General features: G+C 43.1%; 1 protein-coding gene across 1 annotated transcript; it reads right to left on the bottom strand.

Annotated features, from left to right (window-relative positions):
- Window positions 1–19691: 19691 nt before the first annotated feature.
- Window positions 19692–25807, bottom strand: VMA21 (vacuolar ATPase assembly factor VMA21). Its single transcript, XM_034782199.1, has 3 exons — window positions 25685–25807; window positions 23538–23647; window positions 19692–22050 (listed from the first exon to the last, which is right to left on the bottom strand). The coding sequence occupies exons 1-3, from the start codon at window positions 25723–25725 to the stop codon at window positions 21908–21910; spliced, it is 294 nt and encodes a 97-aa protein (XP_034638090.1). The 5' UTR covers window positions 25726–25807; the 3' UTR covers window positions 19692–21907.
- Window positions 25808–26009: the final 202 nt, after the last annotated feature.

Below are 26009 nucleotides of genomic sequence, written 5' to 3'. Positions count from 1 at the left end.
TAGTCTTTGGATGTAAAAGGGAAAAAAATAGACTCAGTGCCTGGGACTATTAAACAGAGAACACCAAACTCATTTCTGTTGTAGGACTAACCTACATTTGAATTTGGCTTCCTGAACAAGAAGGTAACTGGTTAGAATAATGCTCCACCTAGACAGATTTTAACAGCATATTATAACCACCAAGGTTTTGACCCAGCAGCCGTTGAAGTCTGTGGAAACAATGCCATTCACTTCAGTGGGCATTGACTGACAAGGCTCCATATAGAAATGGCAGCTGTACATAACACAGAGTGTAGTTTAACATGAGACCTAGTTTCCCCTAGCACCGGGAAATTTCTTAATGAATTATTTTACTAGTGAAGGACATGTAGTGTATCTGGATCGTTCAAATGCTACCGTTTGTATAGCCCTATGTAACTTGAAAGCTTGTTTTTTTCACTGACAGAAGTTGGTCCAATAAAAGATACTACCTCACCCACCTTGTCTCACTGTTTTTATAAACACAGTAGCAACTCTAACAGTAAACCGCAGCTACAAATATTCATGACTTTGCAAAATAATGATTTCAAACAGTGGTTCTTAACCTTTTTACATATGCGGATCCCTAAAAAATTTCAGATGGAGCTGTGGACCCTTTAGGAAATCTATTGTCTGTATATAGAGTTGAATTCTGTTCTGTTAGTTTTCAGTCCAAGTCTTTCATAGACCCCTTAGACTGTGGACCACAGGTTGAGAAGCACTGACTTAAAACACTAGTAAAACAGTAAATAAACTGTAGCAATATGTTCTGTGGATTACAGTGTTGATTTTACTTGTTATAACATGTTTTGACTATTTTTAATGCCACTTATTCATCTTTGGATTGGTTTGATGGCACCACGATGAGCACAAAACATGGTGTAATAAAAGGCTTGCCAGGTAGCTACCCTTATAGCAGGGAGAGAGTCTAGGCAGAACAATTTAATCTGGTTAATTAATTCTTTGTAATTTAACAAATGGAGGCCAATATAATCCAAGATGTGGATCTCTAAGGGATGCCTGCGCTTTATTTTTACCTGGTTCAACTTATTGAACGTACACAGCATATGATAGGCTTTGTGTTTTAGATTCTGCCCTAATATTCTGAAAAGTTGCTTCCGCTGCTCATTGTCCCCTTTGGGTGATATCCCTGTCCCCCTCACACACCGCATACCTCGCTGGTTCCTTGCATGGATTTTCTTCCCCTGTCAGCTGCCCTACTCTTCAGTTTTCTCTTCCCCTTCAATGTCTAAATCCTGATACCCTTACTCACGCTGAGTAGCGTGTAATTCCAGCAAGGCATCCCACAAATTTCAATGCATCTCCTCATGGACATAGGTACTTTTGTGACATGAGTAAGGGGAATTGGGCACTAAACTTTGCTTTGTCACAATCCCGCCCAAATGTTGAAGGGCTTTTGATGGAAGTTAGAACAAAATATGGCTGACCCTACTTCTTCGCCTGTCCCAATCCCATAATGGAAAAGAGCGAGAGAGAACGTAGCATAGCTGACTGAGAATCTTTTGGCAGACAGAGCACCCAGAAGCAGGGAAGTGGACGTTGAATAGAGAGTTTTCAGCTCTCTCTTTTCTTCTCTATAGGGTGGAGGGGTTTCAACATCTTGCAGGATCACATCCAAAGTCCATGTGACTGACAATTGCATCAAGAAAGGAGGGAAGGCATTTCTCCTCAACCTTTGGACTAAGATCAAGCATACCTAGACTGTGAGCATCTTAAGACAGGGATTGTGTCTTCTTTATTCTCTTTGTAAAGCTCCATGTTTGCCTATACATGTTAAATAAATAATACAGCATCCATTTAGTATCTGATGTGCTTTTTATTGGACAGGCTATATCCTTACCAGGCAATAGACTTTATGCTCTATTATTATTTACTTAGATTGCACCACAAATCTAGGCCCTGTACAGCCAAAACCAAAGTCTCCTCTTCAATGAGCAGTATAAACAAACGACACAGATGACTGAGAGGCTGTTACCAAAAGCAAGCACCTAAGCAGAAAAAGTAGCATGTGTCTGAGCTTCCACGTTTGGGTGTTGGTGTCCCCAGAATTGCTTATTACACGGCAGCTAACATTTGGCCATCTCTGACTACACTGGCATGCAATTCTGAATGCTTATTTCAACCCTGCCCACCTTGCCAAACCACAGCTCCCCTATCTCTGTCATTTATTTGTCCTGTGTTTGTCAGACCATGGCAACGGAGCGGATGGCTGAGCGGCTGTAACACCATTAGTATATTGCAGCCTCTCAGGTCTGGCCCATTGTGTGTAAAGGGATTACCATTTTACAAGATATTTTACTAGACACAAATTACAGGCCCACTCCTAACACATATATAATTATCTTGCTAAGTTTGCAGCTATTATTGACAGTGACAACGATGGCAACGTAATGAGATCAAGTGATGTCGGTACATTAGACAACAAAAGTTGGGCTGTATTTACAAGCCCTTCCAATCAGATTCACTGGCACCATTATGCTTCAGATCAACCTAAACAGAGACTGCCTTGGCTCACACTGCCCTTCCTCACTCCCGCTCTGTCTGCTCCTTAGTTTACCTTCCTCACCTTCTTTTGTTTGTTTCAGCCGATGTATTTGTGCCAGCCATGGTTAGACAGGCCCCTGGGTAAATTAAAGGATCCTCGGAAATAGAAGAAAAGACGGCAAATTCTCCACTGAGTGGATGAAATGGTAGGAGGGAGACATACCTGCACACCGTGGCACTGCTCCATGGGGCTGCCTATCTACCATTACCACTACCAGTTTGCAGGAGTAACTGACAAGATAGTTGCACGCACTGAAGTTTGGTATCCAAGATTGAGAGCAAGCAGTCCTGCCCATGGCCACTCTTTTCCCCTCCAATACCATCTTTCTCTTCCTACACACCATGACACAAACATTGTGTGCCTCTCAGGCAGGCAGGCTGCATACGTGACATTCTTGCAGCACCCTTTGAGGCTTGGAGTCCTCCCTTGCCCGCAGGCATCCCCTGTCTTTTCCAGGACACAGCAGTGGTGGAAACCTCTCACCCCTAGAGAAGAGTATCATTCATGGGAGCAAGGAGGTGGGAGTTTTGCCTACGAAGGAGTTCAGAGCTGGGCCTCTGCTCACATGGAAGGTGGGGATAGGGCTTTTGGTTTGTTATTCTATTAAAACACCCCTTTGTGATGCTGGTGACACTAGGATATAGATATATGAAAACAAAACAAATGACCTCAAGTTAACCCCAGGCTTCCAAGGCGTTGAAGATGCATTAACCTACTCAGCCATCTCTCTGCTACTCAGAAGTTAACTTCGGTCTGCGTTGCTCCCTTCTGTGGAAATTCAGGACGGGGCTCTGGGAGAAGAACATGGTGATTCCCAGGCAGAGTTTTCCCTAAGAGAAAAGGTCAGCCTCCACCAGGGGCCCTGTGTTCCTCCCTGGTGCCAAGGCCAGGGATGTCCACATGAAGGACTTATGCTTCTGGGGGCCCACAGCCTCCTATCTGGTTATAAGGCCTCATGGTTGCCATAGAAGCACATTGCCAAGGAGTTCGCATCCACGGCTACCCCAAGAGCAGCTCCCACCTTTAAAGTGGGTTTCCAAGGGCAGAAGGGGAATGCAGCTTTAGTTTGAATCTATTATACACTGGGTTTTCCAGGGGGTTTGGTGTACATCCCTCTCTTCTGGCCCACTCCCCATCTAAATATCCCCAACCCCAGGGAGGGCTATGAAGTACAGGTCAGAGTAGGACAGTGGTGGGGAAGCAGATGTCTCCCACACCTGCGCACACTTCCTGAAGGACAGGGGCAAGCTGCACAAAGGGGAAGCATTGGGGGCTTACTCAACTGCCTCCTCATGTTATTCTACCACATATTGTGACACGTCTCCCTCCCTTATCACAGAAACGGGAACCAGCAACGTATTAGAGTGAATAGAGCAATGTTCCTAAATTAAGCTCTGATGCAGAAGGCCTCATATGTCTCTGCTCTTGGTGATGTAGTGACCTGTTTTTGCCATGTCTGTTCCACACCTCTCCCCCCCACCCCAGTCTGGGATGTTTTTTCAGAAGGAGAGCCAAGGGGTTTTCAAGGAGTCATAGACTCCAAGTCTGACTAAAACAAAGCCAAACACATTATCATTATAAATGAATGCGGGAGTAAATTTCCCCTTCAAGGATTACACTACTATTTAGGTTTTTAGTACATTTTTGTGGTTCTGTAATCACTTTCACGCTTCTCAAAGTCTTTATTTTCTAAGCCATTTATGTTTTAAGGTTGTAACAGGTTACAAGGCTTCCCAGCTTGTAATACAGATGCTCATCCCTTAGAAGCTTTTAAATATCCTCTAGGCAATGTAAAAAAAAAAAAAACCCCAACCATACAACTACTTATAATGAATGCGTGCTGGGAAAATAATTTAGGGACTTCCATATAGTACAGAGCACCATAGAAGCTGGCAAATCTGGACTTTAACAGCAACTGTATCTGAAAAGAGAGAGGTTTTATATACACATAAACACACTAATACTATATTCATCATAGGGTACTTTAAAAGACAGCAATATTAAGAGTTTGCCATCATGGAAAGGGATAACGAGAATATTTATGACCTTTTTACTGGTAAACACACACACTGTGCTTTGAACTGTGATATGTCCAAGGCAACATGTGACATTCAACATGTACATAGGACCCTGTCAAACAAACAGACCACTCCCCCTGCAATTCTAACTCTGGCAAAACTCCTGTTGATGTCAACAAGAGGGGGGATTTGCTTGGGTAAAGCCTGTAGATTCAGACTCTGGCTGTTCCTCAGATAGTGTAAATTGGTAGGTGTATATGTGTATATGCCAATTCACACCAGTGGAAGATCTGGTCCCTTACTCTTAGGGGAGGCAGAAGGCAAGTAGAAGAGGAAAAGCTTTTTTTGGCAACAATAAGTCTGACTGATGGATGAGGTTTCTTTTTACTCAAATTTGCCTTCGTGGCAGAAAAGAGGAACTAAAAGATGCATGAAGAATTTTTTTTTAAAGAGTTAGTCCTTGATTCAAATGTAGAACATGCTTCCTACAAACAGCAAAGCTTTTCAATGGAGACAAATATCTCCTACGTAGCACTCGTGCTTTGACTTGTGACTGATCAGAAATTCACCAAACTGATCCAACACGGAACATGAATTGCCCATCACGGCTTGTGGCCTATGAACAGATACTCAGATTTCTTCCTAAGGTTTCGGTGACAGTGGAAACTGTATTGTCAACCTCCTCCCATGGGAGCAGGAACATTTTTGCATTTGAAAACAAAAGTTTATGACGTAAGTTGGTTTTCAATTGGTATTCTTGTATGTGGTATTTCATAAGGTGCCTGAACACAAAGCACAATTAACATATTGTTTTGCTGTACTACGTACTCAACCGATTTGCTTAGAAGGTTGTTAAGCTTGATTCTCCACCGCCAGGCACTTGTGCAGTTGTTTACCCCTGTGCAAAGTGGGTATAAAATACTAGCAAATCAGAAATCCTGCTGACAAACACAAATTCCGTATGCATTGTTCAATTAAAAAATAGTTCAACATACAAAATTACTGCACAATATTCAATGGATAACCAGGACCTGCTTTTGGACAAGGTCTGGGTACAATAATGCAGGTGCATTACTGCATTTATATCTCGACTTTTCTAGACAAAACACATCTAGGTGCTTATGTAGCCAACGGAGAGCAGATAAGTCAATCACATGCATGCATATTTGGTAGTCCAGGCAATTGCATTGAGCCTTTGTTGGGGGGTGGGGGAAGTGAATAAGCCCCACACCATGAAAAAAAGACAATAATTTGGCTCAGAGTTTTTACTATTCCTGGTCAGTCCCTAATTTTGACTTTCCCACTTCAACAAACAACTTCACCACTGCATGAAGCCTGGGACAGTTATGAAGAGGTGGGGATGAAGTTTTATCTTTAAAGCTTGCATTTGACCATGACCATTGTTTTTTCCTTTCTTCTTTCCTTGACTCTTTTCATCTTGCCTTGAAATCCTGGAGTAACAAGAAAGAATGCTGCAAAGTACTGAACTCACTCTTCTGGAATTAACACCACTGAATAATTAACAGCTGGAAGAGAGAACGAAAGCGTCCACGAGCCTGAGAATTCACCTCTAAGTCACTGGTTCCACCGAGGCCCAGTGAGTACAATCAATGAAAGCTGCTGTCACCAGACAACTGTTTGGCACCCTTTGCAGAGTGAATTAGCGGTTTAGTTCTGTTCCTAGTTGATGAATGTTTACATTAAAAAAATTAAAAACAAAACTAAAAACTGCCTTTGCAAATGGCAATAATTGGTATCTTTGTTGGGGACGGAATAGAGGGTGAAATCCCTTCTTGCTCCTAGAGGTTTGAGGTATAGTGAGTGGAAGACCATAACATACCTCTGCAAATAGACTTTCAGGGCCAATTCTCTGGTACATCCAGCTTCCAGCAGAGATGGAGGGCTGTCACAGAGCCTACACTTCCCTGATTCTCTCACTGGTCCAAGGTTAGAGCAGCCTCAGGACTGCACTAAATTGTGCCAGCTGTGGATTGCCAGAACATATTGTCTCTGCCTGACGCTCCCCAGACCCTCTACTGCAGGTCACAGGTTGGGAGGCATAGGTGCTGGCTCTTCTGAGGACTTCCCCACACTGTGGAGTGGGTGGGAGGACATGAGGAAAGTATCCACTCCCCTTGCACCATCGGAGTAGCACAAAAGAACTGGAGCAGTGAATAGCTCGCAGCCTTCAGTGATGCCCATCAGCACTTTTTACAATCACCAAATTTACTTTCAAATGAAAAAAATTACTATAAGAGACAGGTTTGTGCACACACAAATATATACAAATCCTTCCAATGTGTAAGAAAGAGTCCACGGGAAATATTACCTTTGTGCTTTCAGCCAAAGAAACCTCAGGCACTAGTTGACATTAACTAATTAATGTTTGCAAAGCGCTTTGAAAATGTAAAACATTAGATAAGAGCTTATTAATTATTACAGATATCAATACATGCTTAGACTGCCTGGAGCAAAGAAAAGAAAAAGAAAATAATTGCAAACACAGGATCCACTTGTTTTCCAGCTCAGCTGACCTAGTGAAATTAGGATATTAAAATAATTAACACTTTCTAATGAAGAAAATATCAAGCACAACTCTTAGACCCAACTGCGTATAAACAATTAGGACTGGATTATTTAATCCTTTCCCACTATGTGAGGTACTCTTATCCCATCCAGGCAATTCTAAGTTAGCCCACGCAGTGTTGAGAACTGACAAAGTCCCTCACAAGACAGCCTGCTGACTTCTGAGGAACAAGAACTTGCAGAAGAACTGCACTGTCTCAAATGGCTCATCCCAAGGGTGGTTACAATGCACTGGCCTGAAGCTGGTGACAGGAGGCCAAACCTGTTGGAAGATTATGTGTTAATGCGGACAGAGGTCTCCATGCAGCTCTCTGGAGCCCTTTTCCGTAGCTGTAAGTGTGATGTCTCGCACCACCTGTGGCCCTCCAGATTTTTTTTTTTGGGGGGGTGGGGGGTAGGATTCAGATTTCAGCACAGATCTGCACCCGTCTCTCCTTTACTAAGCTTAACCTTTTTCATTCACTGCAGGAATTTTAGAAGAACCCTTTTGATCTTCAATGGTCTACACCTCTTTCAGTTCATTCCTGATTTTGGTTTCCTTTCACCGTGTCTCACGAGATCCAGGGTTTCTCCTCTTTCCCAGAGAAGGTGGAGAAACCTCTGTGAGAAGAGACTGTTGTTGACATCAATGCTCTCGTGCATCTGTGAGTGAGCTTCAAGAGTGACACACAGTGGCCAGAAGGAGGTTGTTACAAACAGAACACCCAGTTGCAGACTGTGATTGATTGTATTTATAGGGCAAGAACAGTGCTCTATCTCCAAATGTTTTTCTGTTTTGCTGGTCATAGTCCCTCCACCCCTCCTGCCAATAAGTGACAAGTATTGTACTGACTAGTTCTTGCATAACTTTGTAATTCTGTTGTAAGACAGCATTGTGGGAATTAACTATTCCTATCCCTATAAATAAAGAGAGATCACCTACATAATATATCATATTTATTAATGACAACATAGCTCAATTACTTTATAGCAACCCCAGAGACTATTATTTTAAAAGAATAGGTTCAACACTGCAGCTTTTGTGTAAACAGCCCTGGTTTTAATTATAGGTTTATGATATATTATTCAGCCAGTGGACGTCTCTATGTTGTATTGAGCTCCAGGTAGGATGTGTTCCTTGGTAAACAAAAGTAGATAAAGCTGGAACTCAAGTTATGCAGAAGCTCATTTGTTTGTAGCTGTAGGTCTTTTGTTTAATAAACACTTCTCATTTAAAAGCCCTAAGATTTCATATATCATGAGGTCACTGAAGCCAATGGAACTCCTCGTGAAAGTGAAGGGCTAGTAGGAGAATTCCTCAAATTCTTCTTGGGCAAATCACAATTGGCTCTTACATGCTCCCCACTCTTCCAGCAAAACGGAATCTCACGTTCTGAAGAAAAGATATGAGCCAAAACTGAGTCATACTCTGCCCAGAGACGTCAGAGTCTGCTGGTCACCCCAAACTGTCTCAGCTCTAGGGTAGCAAGAGATAGCAAGTCGGGACAGGGTGGGGGATAGTAGGCACCTATATAAGACAAAGCCCTGAATATCAGAACTGTCCCTATAAAATTGGGACATGAGGTCATCTTACTCAGCTCCCAGTGCATTTTACTCAGAGAACTTCAGAGATGGAAGCAACTTTGAAGCCAATCACAATGTACAGAAAAGTCAGCATTAAAAGAGGCAACAACAAAATACCAGGGCCAAGGTTGATCGTTTTTGTGAGGACTTTCCTTGAGCCCAATTCATAGAGATAGAGTTGCTCAGGTTTTAAAGGCAAAAATACACCATTAGGTGAGCTTTGGGCTCATGTTATTCCTGCTAGAATAAGAACAGGCTAAACACAATTTACATTCCCCTGCACACAGTGATGAGGAGAGTTCAGAAAAACCTCTGTAGATTAAAAACAAATAAAAAACTACTGGATGTCCCTGGAAAGGTCTGATATATACACAACCACCACCACTTCTCACCTCTTGCTTTCCTGAGTGGTTTTTTTATATGCTTTTTTAAGGAGCAAAATCTCTGCCTGTCCCAATTCAGAGAGGCTACGGACCCAAATACAGAACCTTCTCCACCCAAAGGACTCACATAGTAGCGAACAGAGGACAGGCAAACAGAGGGAATTTGCCTTGGGGGAGGAGTTCCCACAGAGTTTTTTTTTGCCTTTCAGGCTTCTGTGAGCAGTAAATACAACATCTGAAGAGGCTCTTAGAAGGAAGACATTATGGATAATGAGCAACCAGCTGCTGTGACCTGCATAGGATGTGCCATGTTTGTATTTCTCCCAGAGGACAGAAGCGACTTCATCTGTACGAAGTGCAAGCTGGTCTCCACATTGGAAGAGAAGGTTAAAGGACTGGAGAGCCAAGTATCAACCCTGCATTGCATCAGAGAAAATGAGGATTTTCTGGATAGAAGTCAGCATTTGGTACTACAGGCACAAAATGGAGGGCAACAAAAATGATTAGGGGTCTGGAGGACATGATTTATGAGGAGAGGCTGAGGGAACTGGGATTGTTTAGTCTCCAGAAGAGAAGAATGAGGGGGGGATTTGATAGCTGCTTTCAACTACCTGAAGGGAGGTTCCAAAGAGGATGGAGCTCGGCTGTTCTCAGTGGTGGCAGATGACAGAACAAGGAGCAATGGTCTCAAGTTGCAGTGGGGGAGGTCTAGGTTGGATATTAGGAAACACTATTTCACTAGGAGGGTGGTGAAGCACTGGAATGGGTTACCTCGGGAGGTGGTGGAATCTCCTTCCTTGGAGGTTTTTAAGGCCCGGCTTGACAAAGCCCTGGCTGGGATGATTTAGTTGGAAATTGGTCCTGCTTTGAGCAGGGGGTTGGACTAGATGACCTCCTGAGGTCCCTTCCAACCCTGATATTCTATGATTCTATGATTTGGCAAGAAGGACTCTCAGAAACTCTCAGAGAAGGACTCTCTCGTCTTCCTTTTTAAAATGTCCCAACTGCTAGGCCTTCGAGTCAACACAACAATGGAGCCTCAGGCGCATTTATTCATTTCACATTTGTACTAAAATAGTTCTCTACTTGCTTAGCTGAGCCTTAGCAAGTCTTGGTCATGAAACTGCACAGGCCTGTCTGCCTGTTACCATCTATTTGTGGCGTCCTATTTAAGGCTTCCTAAATATCCTGAACATTTACCAGCATACCAGATAGCTGCTCACACTTACCATGACGACCATAAGGAGTTAAACAATCCCGGAGGATATTTTATTCACCTAGGGAAGTTTGCAAGGCTGCATTAGTACTAGAAATGCAGCTTTGCTGTGCTGAGGAAATTTTTTTTCCTCAGGAACTCAATGTTCAAACAAGCTCCCCAGTGAGGTAAGCACTGGCTGCCTTATAATATAAACACAAAACTCACATTAAACTTATTAGCTGGGGGAGGAATAGAGATGAGGCTTGTGGAATCTCATGAGTCATCGTTTCTGTAGGATAAAGAACGTCCTTGTCTCAAAAAATCAATTCATTTGCTTCTATTGTGTGTGGCAGATATGGGCTCTTAGAGGATGAAAGCGATTAATAAAAACAGTTCAACAATTGTTCTGGAAAAAATGAAAATGGAAAATAGTTTTTAGGTGCGTAAAGAATAATACATTTAAATCTGGGGAAAATAGAACACTTAATGTGGCACAATGCTTGAGGGGCACAGAGCGAGAGAACAAATACAGAGCATTAGCCAAGCATGATTGTATTTCCCCAAAACAACAAACTTCTTAACTAAGAATTAAGATTCAGCACATGTACCCCGCTTCCCCAGGCGTACACTAGAAATCAAGGGAATTAAGCAAATACATACCCCCACCATCAGCTATGTACATTTCTTTTTTCTACCTTCCATCCTGCCAGTACCATCCACAATACCTGTACCAACCACTACACCTATACTTCCTTCACATGCACTAGCCTACACACATTCATGACTCTGAATGTGATCAGGTAGGTCATCCCGTGTTTGTATGCAGATAGCATGTTTTTGTTGGTTGAAGGATAATATTTCTGAAGTGCAAAGTAGGGAGCAGAAGACATCAATGGAGAAGGTAACAGTATTCAAAGAATCAATGGGAACTGCACTGCATAGTTTGTTTGTTGAATCTCCCTCAGATGAATGTAGATTTTGATTAGTGCACATTTTTAAGAGGATGTCATGGCCGCATTAGAAAGCGGGTGGGAGGGAAATTTGAGGTTAGTCTCAGAGAGAGGAAGAAAGGGGAGATCTAGCAGATGTCCAAGACCACCTGAATAGGACAGTATTGAAGGTTCAGCAAGAGAGGAACTGGAAGCGGCAGCCAGTAAGAGAAGTGACAGAAAGGAAGCTTGTATAGTAGCGCAAGGCCCACTTCATCGGAAACACAACCATATGTCAACATTCAATGACACTCCACAGATCATACCTAATCCCAGATAGACCTGTAAGCTGCTGTGTAATCTTGGGCAAGTCACTTAACCTCTCTGGACACATCTATGCCAGAAATAAAAGTGGGTTTTTACACCATAATAGTTAATACCTTGTAAAACCCTGTCTACACTAGGATTTTACAATGTATTAGCTATCATGTTGTGAAAACCCACCTTTTATTCCCCTCAATGTAGAGATAGCCTCTGCGCCACTTTCCCCTCCCACCTTTCTTCGGTCTCTCCTGTCCATTTAGGGGTATGTCTGCACAGCTCATGGCAATGCGCCTCCCAACGTGGGTCCACAGACAAAGACTAGCGCTAGTGCGCTAAAAACGGTGGTGTAGACAGCAATTTGTAGGCCTGGCGCGGGCTCTGAAGCCTAGGGAGGGATGCCCATTTTCAGAGCACAAGTATGAGCCTCAGGTTGGGAAGGCTGCGCAGACACACCTTTGATGGTCAACTCTCCAGGGCAGGCATTGTTTCTCACTACATGCTTGTACAATGCACAAAGGCCTCAATCTCAGCTGGGGCCTTTAGGTGCTCCTGAACAACAGGCGTAAAGATGACATGTAAAGACAAGCACTGCAGGTGAGGATAATTGTACATTCTGTGCTGTAGGATGGGCTTTCACTTACAGGTCACATACATTAACACTGGCGCGTTTCATATTGTTTAGTTTCAAATTTTATACTTGATGTGAGATTTTTGAAAGTCATTGCAATGCATGGTGGTTTCCAATCACCGTGTGGTAAGCGCAACCTTTTTAAGGTGAACGTGTGTCTTCGGTGTGGGTGGACTTTTCTGAGACACTTTTGCTGTCAAAACTGAAGTGGCTGGTGAATCTGGAATTCTGTCAGCAGCTCTTATCAGAATTCAAGGTTCTTATGCTAATTTTCCTTGAGCTGGAGAAATGGCATCAGAGAATGGAACAAGCTGATGATTTGGATGCATATTTGGTGCACTACAAAACTTGTAACACTTTAAAAAAGACATTTAAAACTATGATGCAAAAAATCTGCTGTAAAATGTGATAATATGGAACATTCATTATTTACTTTTGTAGTTTTAGGATTAGCTCATAATACAAAACCAAAACAAGTGGGACCAAGTGATCCAAATTTTGAAGGGGATTTAAGAATATTTCCTTAACAAAAGTCACTATTGTTATGTGTCACAAAATTCAAAGCTGACATCAATTATTCTAATACACGCGGACACTAAGCACAATTCCTAGACTGTAGAGCTGAGCGATTTATATCTACTTCATATGTAAATCTCCATGTAATCTTATCAATGGATCACATCCAAGGCTACAGAAATGCCACACAACCGAAATTTTCTGCTGTTGTAAAGTACTTGACAATCACTTTTGAAGGTGGAGTTGGGGATATAGGGGGATTGCTAAAAATGTGAATGCAACTTTCTGTTGCTTACTTTACTGTCATGATTTAGAAATTAATGCTTCATTATTATACTCTGGAAAATGCAACCTTCTAACTACCATTGTATGATTTGATATATTAAACTGCACAGAAGCAGATTTTCAAGCATACCCATTGTACTTCATTGATGACAGCAGCATAAATCTAATATAGCAACCGGATAAAACAGACACATTGCTAACAGAAATGTAACACTGCTTTCCATCTAAGCTACATATGCGCTAAATGAATTTATGTAAACAGTGACTGATTTTTTAAATTAAATTTTGAACAGCATATCTATAGCTGTTAATTATAAAGGAACTGGTTTAACTGTTAGCAATTATAAAAGTTAACACGGAAGCTACCAGTGAAAAACAGATGCTATCACTGTGTCATTTTAAGTTGAAAACAAGTAAGGCCCATCTTGATTAATTTTGCAAAGGCATAAGCTATGAAGTAATAAATATATCATTTTAAAAGTTTTCCTAGACACAGGATTCATTTCCATGTTCTTGTTTATGCCAATATGTATTAAACACTGTCATGGAAATATCCTATTAAACATATGCTTAGCAATCTGAAATCCACAGAGTAAAACAACTCCTCATGGGAATCCAACTAAGGGCTTGTCTATACTTACCGCGCTGGTTCGGCGGCAGGCAATCGAACTTCTGGGTTCGATTTATCGCGTCTAGTCTGGACGCGATAAATCGAACTCAGAAGTGCTCCCCGTCGACTCCGGTAATCCTGCTCGCCGCGAGGAGTACGCGGAGTCGACGGGGGAGCCTGCCTGCCGGGTCTGGACGGGGGTAAGTTCGAACTAAGGTATGTCGACTTCAGCTACGTTATTCACGTAGCTGAAGTTGCGTACCTTAGTTCGATTTGGGGGTTTAGTGTAGACCAAGCCTTAGAGATTTAACCTAAATTAAAAAAAAAAGAGAGAGAGAGAGAGAGACTGGTTACATGGCCAACATTTGGAACATTATGCCAACCACTAGTTATCATTTTAACCTTTTTCCAGAGAAAATGGCAGAGGAAATTGGAGAAAATTGTGATATCAACAACTTGCATTCAATTTGTTCTTCTATGGGCAGTTTGCATAATTGTCAGGATGAATTAATCAGAAAGCTCCCACCTATAACAAAAGGGGACTCTGAACCTGCCCAGGAGCTTGGACTGAGTGGGTGGAGGACTTTTGCTAAGTAAATGTGGGGTGAGGGAAGCAGAACACATAGAAACTGAGATCAGACAAGAACAGAGAAGCAGAGATAAAAAGCAAGGAAGCCAAGCAGTAGCTGATGAGCACAGTGTGACCCTGGAAAACGATAGAGAGATTCTGGGCCTGTTGGTTACAGAGGCTTGGGATATTATCTAAGAAACTGCTTCTTTTGTTCTTGGTTTCTCCTGGATTCAGAGAAACAGGACTTTGTATATTCCTGAACTTTGACTAGCCATGTGGGTTAAAAAGGGACAACAATATCAACTTCGATTAGTGATCATCAGTTACTTTTGCCTTCCCTTCTAGCATTTGATACAGCTTCTTGACACATCATGTCTTAGACCCTGATCCTGAAAACATTTAAAGGCTACCCTGGGCTCACAGTGAAACATGTCCACCAGAGGTTCCCAAACTGTGGGGAGTGCCCCACTAGGGGGGTACAGAGGACCGTTCAGGGGAGCATGGCGGGGCCCAGGCCAACCTACACTGGGGGTGTGTGGGAGGAGCACCACCCAGCTCCGCTCCCACACTCCCAGTGCTCGACCTGGGCTCCGCTCCTGGCCCTAGCTGTGGCCCCCACTTAGGCCTCGCTCCCAGCCCCGGGGCAGACAGGAGTAAGGGGGGGCATGAGCCTGAAAAGTTTGGGGACCATTGATGTACGTTTGTCATTTTGGGGTCTTAGATTGTAAGCTCTTGGGGTGGATCTTGGATGTCTGCACAGCTCTAAGCACAATGGAGACACTGATTTCAATTGGGGCTCAGGGCATCACCGTAATTCAGGTAAAGAGTAATCAGATCAGCAGTTTTGTCACAGTATCTGCATAGAAAGTCAGCTAAGATGTACTTTTTAAAAGCAAGGTTAAGGGTAGTAACACTACTGTAGGCCAGTGGTTCTCAAACTTGTTCCGCCACTTGTGCAGGGAAAGCCCCTGGCGGGCCGGTCCAGTTTGTTTACCGGCTGCGTCCGCAGGTTCGGCCGATCGCGGCTCCCAGTGGCTGCGGTTCGCTGCTCCAGGCCAATGGGAGCTGCAGGAAGTGGCAGCCAGTACATCCCTCGGCCCGCGCCGCTTCCCACCGTCCCTGTTGGCCTGGAGCAGCGAACCGTAGGCATTGTTCTGAAGTACCTCACTTCCATGCAGAATATAGGGCCTTCACCTCTGCCTTCCATCTTTGCTGGTGTCACGCTGCAGTTTTAGCTTCTATTCTCCTTTGATTGTGTGTTTCCATGGTAGCCTGGGGCAAGGGATAGCTCAGTGGTTTGAGCATTAGCCTGCTAAACCCAGGGTTGTGAGCTCAATCCTTGAGGGGGCCATTTAGGGATCTGGGGCAAAAATCTGTCTGGGGATTGGTCCTGCTTTGAGCAGGGAGTTGAACTAGATAACCTCCTGAGGTCCCTTCCAACCCTGATACTCTATGATACCTCATCACCTCTTGTCATGGGGCTATTGTCCAATGCTTGTCTTACGTTCTCTAGGTCCTCCCTCCATGTATGTCCTATTCCATTTCCTGACCTTTCAGTTTCTGTTTTCGTCCTCCTCCAGAATTCTTCAATTGTGATTTTTTTTTTTGGACATCTGATAGTGAGGATTTGTCAAAGGCAGCTGTTCATGAAAACTTAGCTTTTAGATAGGAAGGTTTTAACAAGTTTCAGCACCACAGAGTAAGACCAACGTTACAATAGTGCTAAATATTCTAAGTTTAGTCTGGAGGACAAGATTTCTGTTTCTCCCAATTGGCTTTAGAGTTACAAAGGCATGTCTGGCTTTCACTATTCTGGCTTCAGTGTCTTCATCTGTGCCATCTGTTGTAGGGTGACCAAATGTCCCAATTTTATAGGGACAGTCCTGATTTTGGGGTCTTTTTCTTATATAGGCTCCTATTACCTCCCACCCCCCGTCCCAATTTTTTCACAGTTGCTGTCTGGTCACCCTAATCTGTTGTACTTACAATGCTCCCAAGAGATGTGAAATATCAAACCTCTTCTAGGTCAGTCCCAGAAAGTGTTATTGGTGTTTCTTGTTACATGTATCTCTACAATTTATGAGCTAAATCCCAACTGATACACCCTCCCACCAAAAAGCATCCCCATCAACTCCCCTGCCCTCCAGAAATGGAAGGCCCCTGCTTCTCTCTATCCCCACTAGAAGGAGGCAGACTGATGCTCAAGGGACATTCTCTCCTGGAAACATCCCTCCTTCCTCCTCGATCCCAACCAGACATCATTCTAAGGGAATAGTAAGAACCAAATCTCCAAAGGTTTATCTTTGTTCCCAACCTCAGTTGTGCTACATACAGCACCACCATGGTCCATTTATCCTGCTTCAATCCTCTCGCAGCTTCTCCCTGGAACAGCAGAACACACCACGATAGTGTTTACTGACAGACACAGGAGTGGATTTGAACCCCAGCACTTGGCAATATTTCCTTTTTGTATGCACCATTCAAGCCCAATTTGGCCTTCGCTAATGCTGGCCCCTGAAGTCAGGCCGGTGCTACCATTAAGGCAAACTAGGCGGTTGCCTAAGGCGCCAAGATTTGGGGGCACGAAAAAGCGGTGCCCCCAATTTTTTTTTACAGTGTTCCTGGGCTGGGATGCCAGCAATGCGCTAACACGTGCGGCAGCCACTCCATTTCTCCCGCCTCCGCGGCTTGCGTTGCCAATCAGCTGTTTGGCGCCGCAAGCCTGGGAGGGGAGGAGAATTAGAGCGGGGGCGGCATGCTCAGGGAGGAGGCAGAGCAGAGGTGAGCTGGGGTGGGGAGCTGCCGCACGGCTCCCCGGGGGGGGGAGAGCTGCCGCGTGGGGGGGCACCTCAGGGGGGGGGGGGGGGGGCTGGGAGCTGCCGCAGGGCTGGGGTGGGGTGGTGCAAGGTGGAAGTTTCACCTAGGGCACGAAACTTCCTTGCACCGGCCCTGCCTGAAGTGTCAATAGAGGCGAAGAGGCATCCAGTAACCTAAAACTGAGAATACTGATTTTATGTATGTAAATAAGTACTAGATCATTCAGAGATAATGAGGGTGCCAATTGCTCTGTGGGATTTTAAGAGTGTATATACTTCAGAGGCTTGACCCACCCCTTAGAGATGTATCACTGTGGATTTTATAGGAAAAGCTACGCTGCTTGTTTCTAGGTGACCCTATGCATCCAATGCTAGAGCGTACAAATGCCTGCTGAAATCATGCACAAAGAGGTAGAGCTGTGAACTTTGTTGCTTACAGATTTACACTGAAAGTTTTAAAAATATAAAATCAGAGCTGGTTTTCCGCTTTGTGCATAACTTACATGTAATATGAGATCAATGGCTTTGCTGCATTAGTACTTTGCATAATCCTCAGAAATTAATTGAATATATACCATAAAATGCTGTCCAAAAGTGTTTAAGGCAACATGCACAGAGCAGTAAGAGAGGCACATTCCAGTTCTCACCCTCATGCACCCACTTGTCCAGTTTTCCCCACAATCACCCAAAGACCTTCTTCCATAGGGCTCCGTATGCAGGAAGCAGCCTCCCTGAACTAAACTGCACATGTCCACATTGAAGGTCCTCAGAAAAGATCCTTTGTGACATACAGCTTGCCTCTGTCTTTGGAGAGCAGTACGGGAGTCAGCAACATCCCTTCCGGAAGGCTTTGAAAGTACTCTGCCTTAAACCTCAAATATAACAAGATGAGTTTACTTAAGCTGTCAAGCTATTCAGGCTAAAAGCTATCAAAATGCCAATAACCCCAAACACTGACAATTTGTGTCACGATAACAATTAGCTTGGATGTTACTCTGACATGAACATTGGACTCCGTAATACAAATTCAGCCTACCACAATCTAAAATGCAACTTCATGCCACTGAAGCACAAGAAGGCTCCCAGTAGAGTATCTAGTGCAGTATATACTTTCTAAGAACATAAAAACAGCCTTACTAGGTCCATCTAGCCCGGTATTTGGTTTTCCAACAGTGGCCAATGCTTCAGAGGGAATGAACAGAACAGGTAATCATCAAGTGATCCATCCCATCACCCATTCCCAGCTTCTAGCAAACAGGCTAGGGACACCATTCCTGTCTATTCTGACTAAGTCATCGATGGACCTATCCTCCATGAACTTATCTAGCTCTTTTTTGAATCCTGTTGTAGTCAAACAGGTCCAGGTACCTGGCTGGTTAGCACAGCTCTTGTACATACATGATGCACAAACTAGTATCCATCCACAGATTAAGCTCTTATTGGTGTATTGCTGCATCTCCGTTTGTGCTGAGCGCACTGACCTCTAAACCAAATCAAGGCAGAGGGTCCTAAGGCTAGGTCTACACTACCCGCCTGAATTGGTGGGTAGAAATCGACCTCTCGGGGACCGATTTATCGCGTCCCGTTGGGACGCGACAATCGATCCCCAAATCGGCGCTCTTACTCCACCAGCGGAGGTGGGAGTAAGCGCCGCCGACAGAAAGCCGCAGAAGTCAATTTTGCCGCCGTCCTCACAGCGGGGTAAGTCGGCTGCGATACGTCGAATTCAGCTACGCTATTCACGTAGCTGAATTTGCGTATCTTAAATCAACTCCCCCCTGTAGTGTAGATGTACCCTAAGACTGTAAGCTGTTTGGGACACGGACCATTGTTTTGTTCTGCATTTGTACAATTCCTAGCAGAGTGTGATCCCAGGTTCCTAGCCCCCAGTGAAATATAAACAACGGCTAAAGGGATTTCTAAGTCTGGCTATGCAGAGCAGAATGGGGCAAGTTGGGTGAGGACCCTATTTGAAAGCAGCATACTATACATTTTTAACGTGCTTTTGGCCTTGTACACATTAGTGAAAGTAGGCCATAGATCAGTTTAAATGGACCAGTGCTTAAAGTGAGTTTAACACAGAGCTCATTAAATGTTTGAGCCCCACTATGGACATAGGCTATATTCTTTAAGCTCTTTTGTAACTTCTACACCTCTTATTTTCCTTCTTTCAATATTGCGCTTTTCACTGTGACATGTGCCTAGATGGGTGTTCAGCTTCTTTGCTTTGCTCTGGCCGGTTGTTGTTTCCACTGTCCCCATACTCAAAACACTGGTCTTACTTTCCTTAAAGAGGCCTTTTAAAAACTATGATGTTCTGCTTATGAGGAAATAAAAATCACGTTTTCACTATGAATAGCTGAAACATATTTAAACTACGGTCCTCTGGAACTTTTCAGTACCTCTACTTTTTTGTGACTAGCCACGTATGGTAAGCATTATAATTCCAAGGAAATGTAATTTTAGGCTCTAGTAACCCCTGACATTTAGTACAAATAAACACCTGGATATAACATGGTACACATAATCAATGAAGCACAGCAGAGCCCTCATTGTCAGCCCATTATAAATGGAGTAAAGTTAATTCTGTATGTTGCTGTAGCTAATCTGTTCATTAGAAGTCATATTACTACGTGAGCAGCATTAAAGTAACGATGATCGAGAAATAATTCAGCTAAAGTATTTACGTTTACTAAGCCTCGGTACTGGAACTCAGTGAATGATAATTCTTTATTAAAGGGCTCTTCTGTAACATAGGGATACATATATCGGCAAATAGGGATCTCTCAGAATGGCATCTTACAAAATAAATCTGCATTTCAAACTACACTACTCTTCTCTAGTGTGCCTGCACCAATTTAACACTGGACTTCCAGATTGGAAAAGTTAATGGTTCAGACATGAGATTTAAAGATTGATCTGTGCTAAACTGAAGCTAATATGCAGTATGCTTCACTTTTAGTGCTTGCTCCTGAACATTAGTACATGGGGATGGGTAGGTCACAGTCTATCTTAATACACTTCAGTACCTATTGTGCACATAAGCCTGAGTAGTTTTACCATAGTCGTGGTCATGTTCTGCAGACCAAAAGTCTGGGTACAAACAATCCAATTCCCATATCAACCAACAATCCCTTTGGAACTATATGAACATGATACAAGTGAAACAGGAAAAGCAAAAAAAAAAAAAGTATAGGAAATGCTACACATTACTGTGATCTTAGGAAAAATGCTGCTCCACACAGATTAAAAAAATAGTTAATACAAAAACAGAATGAAACTGAGGATAACGATGTTAGACAAATTTCATCCTGATGTGACTTTGGGTAGAGCCACTTTCTTTCCAAGAGAATAGAAGATTAGAACAAATTCATTTCATGATTCAACAACAAAATATGCAAAGTGAGGATGTGTCATGGAAGAGGTAGTGATGATAAAACGTGGTCACCATTATGTTTTGTTTAACAGTGGACAAAAATGTTAAGAGTATCGCTTTGGCTGGCTTTCTCCCCTTAAACCTCACTTGTTCCTCCAGCACATCTCCCAAACACATTCTTCATGTATTTTGTCCATGATTGCACCATAAGAAATATCCAACACACTAAATTAGTGGTGGTAGATGGATGAAAGCGAGAATTGTTTAAGAGCAACTGCAACTTAGTATGATCACCAGAAAGAAAAATAATAGGCAGTTCTCCTTTACATCAAAGCTTCCAGGTGCTAAGAACGGAAGTATGAGCAGGTCAGGACTACAGAAATCTTCTAGAAATATTGAAAGTATCAGTTGGGAGAAAAGTCAGTAAAACATGCAACAAGCCAAAATTAAAATGATAATCTAAAAATGGTTTACTATGAAATAGAAAACACCAACTGAATTTTCTGTCCACCTTGCTACACTGCTATGACATTATTCCCAGACATGCCACTTTGGAGATTTATTGCATTTCTTGGGAGGTTACTCATATCCATTTGGTCTTAAACCTTAAGTACACCACCCCAGCTGCAGTATAATCCCTCAAATGCATTTGCCATAGTTTATTGAAGCAGTAAGACACCACATTACATGGTTCCTTGTAGTTTATGAAATAATTTTTCCTAGAAATGATGGTAAGAGTCAGAAAATGTTTTGATGCAAGCTACTGATTTTCAGTGAGCTTGAGATGTGTTTGATAGGGAAATTTTAAGAGAGCATCCTCTATTCTGTTGTTCTGATAGCTCGGTTCCCATAAAACATTAACAAGCCCCTCTCCAATATGCAAGATCTTTAGCTCTCAAGAGCTGCCTTTTAGGATTATGTAAGAAACATTCTCTCCCTGTTCTTCCACTAAAAATGTAAACTGTACACTCATGCTACCATGGCTGGAGTAGCACAAAGGGAGGCTGAATTTGATTCCATGTTTTTAAAACTGAGCATGCATGAAGAGCAAGTGGGAATCAAATCTATTCTGTTTTAGTCCTACTAGGATGTTACTCAGCCTTTTTAACTGGTAACTTAATGCCAGTAATACATAATTTTGCTTCTTAACTGACCTGTATTTGTGTCTCAATTTCTTTACATCTTGTTTATAGCAGGTCAGAACTAAACTGTAAAAAACCCCACACTTATTGTACACATACAAAATCCACATTCCTTCTAGTCACTCCACTCCAATTTCAGGTGAAGGCCCCTCCAACATTGCCAAGTTGAGGTTGATTTAAATTATAAATTGTCACCCTTTGACAAATTACTAGTATTCAGCTGAGATGAGCACGAATCTTGGACTAGTCATACACAGGAATTCAGAGCCCAGAGGCATTAACTTCTACTTTGTATGTGTATACAGCACAAGAATGTTTTTCTCTCCATCCACAAATATCCAGTCTTCAGTCTGTGGATAGCAGATGGTGATGCTTGCTTTAATCCTGCTTGCCTTCACGCCACTGTCGAGACCCTTCATTCCAAGCTACATAGACAAAGAGAGCAAGTACCACGTGAACAGTAACTACAGCGACGATGGCAGCATAAAAATAGCTGTCTCTGTTGGACATTCCCAAGGTACCTGAGAAGACAGACAAAAAGAGCACACCAATTTAAAGGAATTCTGAGTGTTTCTATTAAGGCAGAACAATAACTTGCAATTGTTTAAAGAGGCCCAATTTATTACGTTTATTACTTCTGCATATCAAGTGTAGGACAGACAGAGCAATAGGTCAGAATTTGCTAGTATGTTACAATTGGGATGCAAGGTAAAGAAACTGCTTTTTACCTTTTTCTTTTGAGGTACCAGTTAACTTTTGGAAATATAGCATTTTAGATCTTTAAAATGTTCTACAAATATTCTTCTGCCAACCTCCAACATCAGACCTCAACATCCCTGTCAACTGAGCATTGTTCTCTTTTTATCGATGGGGAAAACTGAGAAGCAGAGGCGAAGATATTTGCCTATGGGCAGAGTCAGTGGTACAGCCGTGATTAGAACTTGGGAGTTGTTGACTTAAATACTCAGGCTACTAGCCAGACCATGCTTCCTCATCAGAAGTACTGTATGTATTAGATAATAAGTGGGAAACTATATGATTGTTTCCCATATAATACAAGATTTAAGATACTAGAGCTATTGCCAATACATCATTCTTTCCAGCCTAAAACAAAGTGTCACTGTTGGTAGAGCTTCTTGTAACTGACAAGAATATCTTCAGAGAAAAGTCAACATATCAAGAAAATAGTAAACTAAAAACAGTTTTTTCTGAATCTTTTATTCCACTTCTAACCTCAGCTTCCAGAGGCCTTCGCAACCACAAGGACTGAAAGGAAAAATTTGATTTTTTGGAGGCCCTTAAACAGTCACATATTCCTCAGCTGCTCTTGTCTTAAGAGGGAAGTTCTATTTTTGTTTTCAGAAAGACACTTATGCAGCATCAGGAAGTTCTGCTGGTTTGTCCATTTTTCCTGTTGCAGAATCAGAGACAGGCTCTTGGTTGGTTGTCAGCAATTTAACAGAGCCCTGGCTCCACAGCACAAGTTTCATCCTCAACCTTCAGGAAGCTGGAGAGAATGAAATTCTTCAAGCAACAGAATTCAAAATCTGAAGCTCTTACAGTGTTTGAATGAAATGTTTATAAACATACTCAGCTATATTTAAAAAAACAAAACAAAAAATAAAGAGATGGAGCTAGAGAAGGACAGAATTATACCATTCTGAATGTCACTTGTTGGCTTATGCTGTTACAAGAAAATCTTCACAGAACCATTTCCACACACATCACCACTGCAGCCTTTCAAGTATTCTCTACACAGCTGAAACTCAGATTTTATACTTGGCATAAGCCACTGAAATAAATTTGTTCTCGTTTGCACCCAAAACCTTGAATATCACAACCTTTAATGTTTCCAGCCCCATATTCCAAGAGGGTTCCCTGTCTAATCCAATGCATTCAGTTTGTAAAAAGAAATGGGTACTAGAGAAAGAAAGTATAAAAAAACCTAGTATTTTAGGTATGAGGCTTTGTCTCTTAAACATGTTCTGTTTAGCAGGCACAGAATTACCTTCAAATACATAAGCCTTTGAAGAGAAGTACAGCCCAATAGGTAATAAGATCATCAGAGCGGTGAAGAACAGAAGCGTTCTTAGAGTTGATGTTAAGGAACCCTCATTTCTGAAATGAACAAGAACAGCTGTAACAATACAGAAAGTCACACAACATCTGACATAGTGCACCCGCTTTCCTTCAAGGGGAGAAATACAAACGGTTGGTTTTAAAGAACTTTCTTTGCATTTGCTGTTTGGAAGATACCAGAAATTAACCTTGTACTCAAAGCTGGTATTTGAACATCTTATTGTTCAGGATTATTTCAGGGCCAAATTCTGCCATTAAACAGTTATGACAAGAAATATCTTAAGTTATTTTACTTTTTTTAAAAAAATATCACCTGCTAAAGCATTAAAGGGACCTTCATCAACTCAAAAAAAAAGTCCATTCAATGTTTTTAACTTGAAACATTAGACAAATCAGTTCATATTGATGACTGTGTATCATTCCCCCCTTTTACAGGGGGGGGATCTCTCCCTCAAGCAGAGATGAGAAAAAAAAATGTTTTAAAGACAGAAAAATATGATTAGGGCCATAAAACTGACAAGGAGATTTAGAGGCAGGTGTAGTACCTAAGAACAACTTTCAACACTTAATTGTCTAGAACTCAAGTTCTCTTATTATCCCAATATCACTGCCATTCAACATTTTTTTTTAAGTTTCCATTGATTTAAATTCCATTCAGCAAACAGGATAGAGCAAAAAAAAAAAAAAAAGTATTTACTTTAACTGCAAATTCAAGTTACAATATAAAGCGAATATTATAGCTAAACCTCTTTGATTGGGCACCCAAATTATAGACCAATGTCAGAACATCTCTGGGAACTAAGTTTGGTTGCTACTACAAAGTTAACAGAGCTTGCAAAAAAACCAACAGTAGCAGGTAAAAACAAGGAAAAGCATTCCCTTAATCAACTGCATTTGGTCTGTCAGGACAATGTGTGTCTCTATATACACCAGCTACAACTTGTTTTTGCATTTGCTTTTGCTAGCTCTTACTTAGTTTGGTATAAGTGATCCAAAATAAAATGATCTAACCAGCCAACCAATCCGTGGCCTACTTCCAAAAACTACAAGAGTCAGTATCAGTGTGTCCTCTCAGAGGGACCCTTCATTTTGAAACATGAAGATCTGTCAAAAGCAAGTTTAAGCCAAGGATTCTTAGTACTACTACTTAGCACCTGTCCAGAACTTTTCACATGTAAACTTCCATGTGTCTATAAAAATGTCTCTTTCCATATGGAGAAATTAATGGCTGGTCTACATTTAAAAGTTGTACCGGTTGGTTAGGTGTGTGGTTTAGATGTGTTTTTTTTTTTTGCCAACATACTTATACCAGTAAAAGCCCTAGTGTAGCTGCAATTATACTGGTATAAAGATGCCTTATACCAGCAAAGTTTATTCTGATTTGGGAACCAAAATAAGCTAAATTAGTATAAATGCAGCCAAACGAGGGGGATTTTCCCTACTTTAACTACCCCAGTATATTGAAAGTGGCAAAATATTGTAGTGTAGCAAAGCCCCAAGACAGAGCTCAAGGTCGAGCAGCAGGCACCAAACCCACCTGTGTGCCGCATGTTCCCTCTGGTCTCTCTAGACGGGAATGTTTAATAACCTTTGTCTGGACCACGCGGAATGGGTAGGAAAGACTGACTTCCCCAACACTCACCATTCAGAGTCCACAGCTTCCCGCACAACACTGCGATCCGCCCCCCAGGGAAGCACCTGGTGCCTCGGAGTCAACTCCTGCCCCGGTGCCCCGGGCCAGGCAGTCACTAGAGATTTACCTTCCCTCCCTTCCAGGGCCGCGGCCCCGGGCAGCCACGAGCCATGGCAGGGGCCGGGCGCTGTCAGCCGCCCCCAGCGGGGCCGGGCAGGCCGAGGGCTGGACAGGCCCAACAGCGAGGCCCGGGGACCCCCGCGCTGCCGCCCCACGGGACCCAGGGCAGGGGGCTCCGACTCCCCCCGCAGCCGCTGGGCCAGAGGCGGACCCGCCTCCCCGCTCAGAGCGGCCCGACTCACCCGGCCCGGGGGCTCCGCCCCGCCCCGCCCGGCTGGGGCCGGCAGCTCCCCGGCCTGAGACTCCCCCCGCCCCGCACTTACTGCCCGAGCTCCGGGGGCGCCGCTTTATCGTATCGCTCCATAGCAGCGACCCGCCGCGTTCCTCCGCACGCGCCACTTCCGGTCAGCTGACCACCCCCGCGCTTATCATGTGACCCTTTCGGGGCTGGTTCTCAGCCTCGCCCCGCCCCCTTCGGGGAGGCATGGACGTTCCAAGGGCTGCTCAGGCCCCGCCCCCCTGAGGTGCGGAGTGTTCGGCGCTGCCCAGCCCGGGCTCTGGCTGCAGCCCCAGGGCCGGGCCGAGCCGAGCTCCCCCGAGCGCTGCCACAGCGCCCAGCCTAACAACGCACCTGGAACCTCCCTGGGC

This window comes from Trachemys scripta, chromosome 9 (assembly GCF_013100865.1).
Source record: "Trachemys scripta elegans isolate TJP31775 chromosome 9, CAS_Tse_1.0, whole genome shotgun sequence".
NCBI classification, from domain to species: domain Eukaryota; kingdom Metazoa; phylum Chordata; order Testudines; family Emydidae; genus Trachemys; species Trachemys scripta.
This window is presented reverse-complemented; position numbering and strand designations above follow the sequence as displayed.